We start from the raw sequence: 7999 nt of genomic DNA, 5'->3' as shown, positions 1-7999 counted from the left end.
GGATGGCAGTTTCCTTCCCTAAAGGACCTTAGTGAGTTTTTTTCTGACAGTCGACAATAGATTCACAGTCATCATTAAACTCTGAAATCCAGATTTTCTTTTAAAAATTGAATTCAAATTCCAGTATGGTAGGATTTACTCCTGGGTCCCCATAACATTATCTAGGTCTATAGGTAAATACATAACAATCACACCACTAGGCCATCACCTCCACAATATTCTATCAGATCCAAATAAAAAAGACAAATAATGTCTAAAATTAAGTGAAAGTCATAACACTGCTATGATTTGAGATTGTTCCAGGAACTCTTATTTGGACAAAGACTTGCATTTTGGAACACCCACATCATTCACCATCCCTACATCATCGTTTGGTCAAAATCCTGGAAGTCCCTCCCTAAAGGCACTGTGGGTCTACCTACAACACGCGGACTGCAGCGGCTCAAGAAGGCAGCTCACCCCCACCTTCTCCAGGGGCAACTAGGGATGGGCAAGAAATACCAATGAATACATTTTCAAAAAATTATGAAGCACCTTTCACCATCCACAAGAAAAATCCCAAAGTGTTTCACAGCCAATGAAATGCTTTTGTGGTAGAAGTACTGTTGTAATGTAGAAAACATTGCAGACAATCTGTGCACAGCAAGATCCCACTAACCAGAATGTGTTACTGACAGGTCATTGATTTCTATAATATTGGTTGAAGGATTGATATTGGCCTGGACACAGAGGGTGGGGAGGAGGGAGTGGTACTCTTGATCAGATGGTCCTCTGAGATGTTGTACATTGAGTGTAGACATAGCCTTGGACTCATATCTTGTACAGCAGACAGTTCTCCAGTCAGTGTAGTGCAGGGAGGTGATGGCCTAGAGGGACTATCACTGGACTGTTAATCCAGAGACCCCGAGATAATGTTCTGGGCACCTGGGTTTGAATCCCACCATGGCAGATGGTGGAATTTGAATTTGATGAAGTATCTGAAATTAAGAACCTAATGATGACCGTGAATCCATTGTTGATTGTTGGAAAAACCCATCTGGCTCAGTAATGTCTTTTAGGGAAGGAAACTGCCATCCTTACCTGGTCTGGCCAACATGTGACTCCAGACCCACAGCAATGTGGTTTACTCTTAACTGCCCTCTGGGCAATTAGGGATGGACAATAAATGCTGCCGAGCCAGTGATGCCCTCATCCCATTAATGAATAAAGTAGAAAAAAACATGGAACTGCAGAATCAGCCTTACTTCCCTCTGTTTAAGCCCAGGTGTAAGACTTGAAAACTTTGGGATTCAAAGCAAAAAGATATTTTTGAACCAACCTGTTCAGAGATGTAATTACACACCTCTAGAGCAGGAACTTGGACTTGGATTTACTGGTCTAGAGGTAGTGGCACTACCACTGCACACAAATGCTGAATTTTGGGTCTCAAATTTGAGATTGCTATACTGTCACAGTTGCTAACAATTCTTCATGCAATTATCCACTTTGCAGGGAGCTTCTGTCTTCTCAGGAGAATCTCTGCTTCTTTTTCCCAAACACTTCCATCAGTGTCCTTTGGTTTTCAGTATTTCCACCAACAGGAGCAGATTTTCATTGCTCAGTGTGGACTTGTCATGGCTTAGAACATAGGACTTAGAGCAGTATAGCACAGTACAGGCGCTACGGCCCACCATGTTGTGCTGAACTTTTACCTCCAACCCTACCTTACATGATCATCCATATGCCTTTCTAATAGCCACTTAAATGCCCCGAATGAGGTCGACTCCACGACCCTCTCCGGCAATGCATTCCACGCCCAGTCCACTCTCTGAGTAAAGAACCTACCTCTGACATCTCCCCTATATCTACCTCCAATCACTTTAAAACTATGCCCCCTCGTAATAGCTACCTCCACCCTAGGAAAAAGTCTCTGGCTCTCCACTCCATCTATATTTCTGATCATTTTGTACACCTCTACCAAATCATTCTCATCCTTCATCATTTTAAAGAGTAAAGCCCTAGCTCTTTCAACCTTTCTGATTGAGTTCAGAATCGGCTGACCCTTAGCAAACAAAGGGTGGTAGTGGACCGAAAATATTCAATATGGTGCTCAGTTACGAGTGGTATACTATAAGGATCATCTATTTGTGATTTTTGGAGTTTGCACATTCTCCCCGTGTCTGCGTGGGATTCCTCTGGGTGCTCCAGTTTCCTCCCCCAGTCCAAAGACGTGCAGGTTAGGTGGATTGGCCGTGCTAAATTGCCCATAGTATTCAGGGATGTGTAGATTAGGTGGGTTATAAGGGGATGGGTCTGGGTGGGATGCTCTGAGGTTCGGTGTGGACTTGTTGGGCCAAAGGGCTGGTTTCCACACTGTAGGGATTCTAATTCTAATTCACATCAGCATTTTATTCACCGATGTCCCACTGCTCCTGAGCACCCATGTGGAATTGTGTCCTTTCTATCAAAATGTATTACATCATTCCACTTGGTTTTAAATTTCACCTGCACCCCTTAAAGTCCATGCCTTGGAATAAGTCATGAAGACATATTAAAGAAAGCAGCAATCCCACATCCACAAATACTTCTGCCCAGTCTATTATAAAATCAGTCTATCCCAAGCTATTTATGCTTCCTCCTCCACAGCTGACTTTGTCTCTATGCTGGCCCCTTTACCATTTCCATCTATACAGAAGGTGCCTGGTCTGCTGAGTGTTTCCAGAGCTTTTCTTTTAATCTCTGATTTGCAGCAAATGGAGAATTTTGCTTTTAGTAATAATTCAACTTCCTGCACACTGTTTCTCTCCATCCCTCCGACAGTGCCCGCTCCCTCAGTACTGACCCTCCGACAGTGCCCACTCCCTCAGCACTGACCCTCCGACAGTGCCCACTCCCTCACCACTGACCCTCCAACAGTGTGGCGCTCCCTCGGCACTGACCCTCCGACTGTGCGGCGCACCCTCAGCGCTGACCCTCCGACAGTGCGGCGCTCCCTCAGTGTGACATTACATGTGTTTGGTAACAGAGAACAGGCTGAGTTCTGAGTGACACAGTTACCTGATGGATGTACGTTACATTCCCTTTCCATGTGCCCACATCAGGTGAGAAGAAAGTGACTCCATCCAAATAGTGGTTCAATGCAGACTTACTGCATTTTAATTTCCTTGTTATTTGTTGTTGACTGCAATGTGACCTGTTTAATGTAGGAGGGCAACAAACGAAGCATAATTTAAATCTCGCGATGTTTAGGAATCACCAGCTTACAGCATGTCTGGGTGACGCTGTCATCAGGTAAATGTTTAAAAGTTAAGTTAATAACCCACCTCCTTCATATTGCTGTTTGCTGTGGTGTGGGGGGGAAGAAGAGATTTGGGAATTCACAAAGGCCTCAGAAAAACCCAGTATACAGAGAGATGTCACTTTAACCAATGATGAGAAATAATCCCTTGGCATTGTCAGCCGGGCTCTAGGCATCTGAATATTTATCCAAGTCAAATAACGATGAAGAGTCTCAGTGCCGAGGGAGCGCCGCACTGTTGGAGGGTCAGTGCTGAGGGAGCGCTGCACTGTCATTTGAACAATGTTGAAGGAATGACCTCAATGTGATGGTGAGCTGCTCATTGATGTAGAAGTGTATTTAGGCTGCTAGAGTTTATGTGACAATATGCTACAACAAAGATTATTGTGGAAGCTAAAAGCTCATGAATGTCTGGGCTAACATATTAGAAAGTCTCCAGTATTAGCTAGCTAGCAAGCACAGAGTTTCTGCCTGTCTGGTTGACTGGATGTAACGAGTGGAGTTCTCCAGGGGTCTGTACTGGGACCACAACATTTTACAATTTACATCAAAGACTTAGCAACAAGGCCCAATCCACAGGCAAGGCTAAGATAGGTCAGACAGTATGCATGAAGGTAATATGAGGGGTTTGCGATGGATACTGATTGGTTGAGTGAAATATAAAAGTTTAGGCAGATGGAGTATTATGTGGGAAACTGATGTTGTTCACTTGGCCTGGAAGAATGTTAACACAGAGATGACTTAAACAGACAATGACTGTGAAAGGTCTAGAAGATGCTCTGGTGCATGAATTACAAGTTAGTGTGCAGGTACAGCATGTAATTCAGAAGGCACATGGAATGCTATCCCTTAGTGCAAAAGGAAATTGAACATATAAGTCAGGATGTTTATACCATGTCTCAAACACTGTGTGCGATATCAGTCTCCTTGTTTAATGAAGAGTGTAAATGTTTTGGAACTGGTTCAGAGGAGGTTTATGAGGTTATTATCTGGAGTGAGCAGCTTGTCTGATGAGGACAGACCGGGCTTGTTACCCTGGAGTTTCGAAGAGATCAGGGCAACTGGATTGAAGTGTCTAAGAACCCAAAAGGTCATAACAAGGTGGAAGTGGAAAGGATGTTTCCTCCTGGTGTCAGTTCAGAACCAGGGGGCATTTTTTGAAAATTAAAATCACCTTTTTCAGGACAGAGATGAGGATCTTTATTCGCTGAGAGTGGTGCAACTTTCAAATCTTAATGTTGATTTTTTTGTGCACCTTCTTTGTAGTTGTAACATTGTATTCCTCTGTTCAATCACCCAATGATCTGTGTATGGTATCACCTGCCAATACTGTACAGAAAACAAAACTTTACACTGTGTCTAGGTACACGTGGCAATAATAAATGCATCAAATCAAATTCTGGAGCTCTCTGCTTCTGAAGTGGATAGATGGGAGTCATTGAATATTTTTAAACTGAAAGTGGATAGACTTTTAATTTTAAGAAAAAGCGAAAGAACTGCGGATGCTGTAAATCAAAAACAAAAGACTTTTGTTAAGCAGGGAAGCCCCAGTTATCGGGGCGAGATAGAGATCAGCCATGACCTTATTGAGTATAGGGCCCAATAGTTTACTTCTGCTCCTATGTTGTAGCTCACAAGTTCTTTTTCAAAGTACAATTGATTCAGTCATTTGAATTCCATAGTTAGCTAAGGGGAAAATAAAAACGCTCCAAATTAAAGTCAGAATGATCTGTTAATTTGAATGGATTAAAACCAAATTCTACGTCCTGGTATGTTAAACAGGTGGATCTCAATCAAGCCCAGCTCACCGGTCTGACTCCAGGTTCCGAGAGCGGCTGGCCATTAAACGACAGATTTATTAACGCTTCCGCCGTCTTCAGCAACCGGAAGCATGGAGCTACCGGCTGCCGAGAGTTCAGAAAATACGAAGAGTTCGAATAAAATGTCAAAACCTTGGAAACATTTACAAAAATATATCTGGGAACTTTTAGTTTAAATAAACACTGAGAAACAATGGTGTTGTAAAATGTTTTTGAATCTGAGAAAAAATGAGACAGTTCTGTAATTGTTGGAAAAGAATTTTTAAACATTGTGAGGTCCAGAAAGGGTTTAGAAAAGGTCCGGGAAAATGTGGAGGTACTTAGAAAAGTTTGGAAAAGTTTCCCCAACTTTAGAAAACAGTTAGGTAAAGTTTCAGAGTCTTTTTGTTTGAAAAAAGTTTCCCCAATTTTGGAAAACGCTTTTTAAAAATGTTTGGAAAAGTTTGCCCAATTTTGAAAAAAAAAACACGCTTCGAAAGAGTTGGGGAAAGTTTTGAAAAAGTTTACCCAACTTTTAAAAAGTTTGGAAAAGTTTGCTCATTTTTGTTTTTAAAAAAAGCTTCGAAAAGGTTTGGGAAAGTTTTCCCAACTTTGGAATAAGCTTGGGGAGGTTTTTGGCGAGGTCAGTGCAGCGGTCCCTTTAACAGGGGTTGGGCTGGGCTGGCCCGGGTCCCGGGAGTGGGGGGTGGATAGAGGGGACTCTCCCAGTCCCGGACACTGGGAGCCGGCCGGGATGGTGCTGCGGAGCGGGTTGCTGGAGGTGCGGAGCCCCGAGCCGGAGCCTGAGCGCTGGCGGCGGCTGCTTGCTTCCTTGTCCGAGGAGTCGCTGCGGCTGAGCCCGGCTGGAGCTCCCGCTGGACATGGCCTGAGTAACGGGGAGAGTGAGCCGCTGCAGCCGCCTGTTCCTCAGGCGGACTCGGAGCCCGGCTCCGGCCACAAGCGCACGGTCCGCATCGTCAAGCAGGAGGCGGGGGGTTTAGGTATCAGCATCAAGGGCGGCCGCGAGAACCACATGCCGATCCTGATCTCGAAGATTTTCCGCGGATTAGCGGCCGATCAGAGCGGCGAGCTGTTTGTCGGAGACGCCATCCTCTCGGTGAACGGCACCGACCTGCGGGAAGCCTCGCACGACCAAGCGGTGCAGGCGCTCAAGAGAACCGGCAAGGAGGTTCAACTGGAAGGTAGGGATCCCCCCCCACCCACACCACTCCTACACCCCCCACCCACACCACTCTTACACCCCCCACACCACCCCTACCCCCCACCCACACCACCCCTACCCCCCCACCCCACACCACACTACACCCCCCACACCACCCCTACAGCACCCACCCACACCACCCCCCCCCACACTCCTCCCCCCCCCCACACACCCCCCCCCCCCACACTCCCCCCCCCCCACACTCTCCCCCCCCCACACTCTCCCCCCCCCCACACTCACCCCCCCCCCACACTCTCCTCCCCCACACTCCCCCCCCCCCCACACCCCCCCCCCACACACTCCCCCCCCCACACTCTCCCCCCCCCCACACTCTCCCCCCCCCACACTCTCCCCCCCCCACACTCTCCCCCCCCCCCACACTCTCCCCCCCCCACACTCTCCCCCCCCCCCCCCACTCTCCCCCCCCACTCTCCCCCCCCCCCACACTCTCCCCCCCCCCCCACACTCTCCCCCCACACTCTCTCCCCCCCCCACACTCTCTCCCCCCCCCACACTCTCTCCCCCCCCACACTCTCTCCCCCCCCCCACTCTCCCCCCCCCACTCTCCCCCCCCCACACTCTCCCCCCGCACTCTTCCTCCCCCCCCACACTCTCTCCCCCCCCACACTCTCTCCCCCCCCCACTCCCCCCCCCACTCTCCCCCCCCCCCCACTCTCCCCCCCCCCCACTCTCCCCCCCCCCACTCCCCCCCCCCACTCTCCCCCCCCCCCACTCTCCCCCCCCCACTCTCCCCCCCCACACTCTCTCCCCCCCCCACCTCTCTCCCCCCCCCACTCTCTCCCCCCCCCCCCACTCTCTCCCCCCCCCCACACTCTCTCCCCCCCCCCACACTCTCTCCCCCCCCCACACTCTCCCCCCCCCACACTCTCCTCCCCCACACTCTCCTCCCCCACACTCTCCTCCCCCCACACTCCCCCCCCACACTCTCCCCCCCCCCACCTCTCCCCCCCCCCACACTCTCCCCCCCCCCACACTCTCCCCCCCCACACTCTCCCCCCCCACACTCTCCCCCCCCCACACTCTCTCCCCCCCCCCACACTCTCCCCCCCCCCACACTCTCTCCACCCCCCCCCCACACTCTCTCCCCCCCCACACTCTCCCCCCCCCCACACTCTCCCCCCCCCCCACACTCTCCCCCCCCCACCACTCTCCCCCCCCCCACACACTCTCCCCCCCCCCACACTCTCCCCCCCCCACACTCTCCCCCCCCCACACTCTCCCCCCCCCCCACACTCTCCCCCCCCCCACACTCTCCCCCCCCCCCACACTCTCCCCCCCCCACACTCTCCCCCCCCCCCACACTCTCCCCCCCCCACCCACACTCTCCCCCCCCCCACACTCTCCCCCCCCCCACACTCTCCCCCCCCCCCACACTCTCCCCCCCCCCCACACTCTCCCCCCCCCCACACTCTCCCCCCCCCCCACACTCTCCCCCCCCCCACACTCTCCCCCCCCCCCCACACTCTCCCCCCCCCCCACACACTCTCCCCCCCCCCCACACACTCCCCCCCCACACTCCCCCCCCCCGATGCCCCCACACTCCCCCCTCCCCCCCCCCCCCGATGCCCCCACACTTTAGCCAAAACTCCCCCTCCTGGCCCTCTCCCCTAACCCCCTCCAACATTCATCCCCCATCTGACCTGCACCCAACACTTCCCTCCCAGTATTCTCTACAACTCC

The 7999-nt window shown here is 50.9% G+C and overlaps 1 protein-coding gene across 1 annotated transcript in view; it reads left to right on the top strand.

The window, feature by feature from the left end:
- Positions 1-5747: 5747 nt before the first annotated feature.
- The window catches only part of snta1 (syntrophin, alpha 1), a 54111-nt gene continuing 51859 nt past the window's right edge, over positions 5748-7999 (top strand). Inside the window, exon 1 of the mRNA XM_059652693.1 lies at positions 5748-6278. Within this exon, the coding sequence (XP_059508676.1) occupies positions 5831-6278 (448 nt within the window). The 5' untranslated portion in view covers positions 5748-5830. The remainder of the gene's footprint in view (positions 6279-7999) is intronic.

The sequence above is a fragment of the Stegostoma tigrinum genome, chromosome 19, assembly GCF_030684315.1.
Source record: "Stegostoma tigrinum isolate sSteTig4 chromosome 19, sSteTig4.hap1, whole genome shotgun sequence".
NCBI classification, from domain to species: domain Eukaryota; kingdom Metazoa; phylum Chordata; class Chondrichthyes; order Orectolobiformes; family Stegostomatidae; genus Stegostoma; species Stegostoma tigrinum.
Note: the sequence above shows the minus strand (reverse complement) of the source record. Positions and strands in the feature narration are given on the sequence as shown.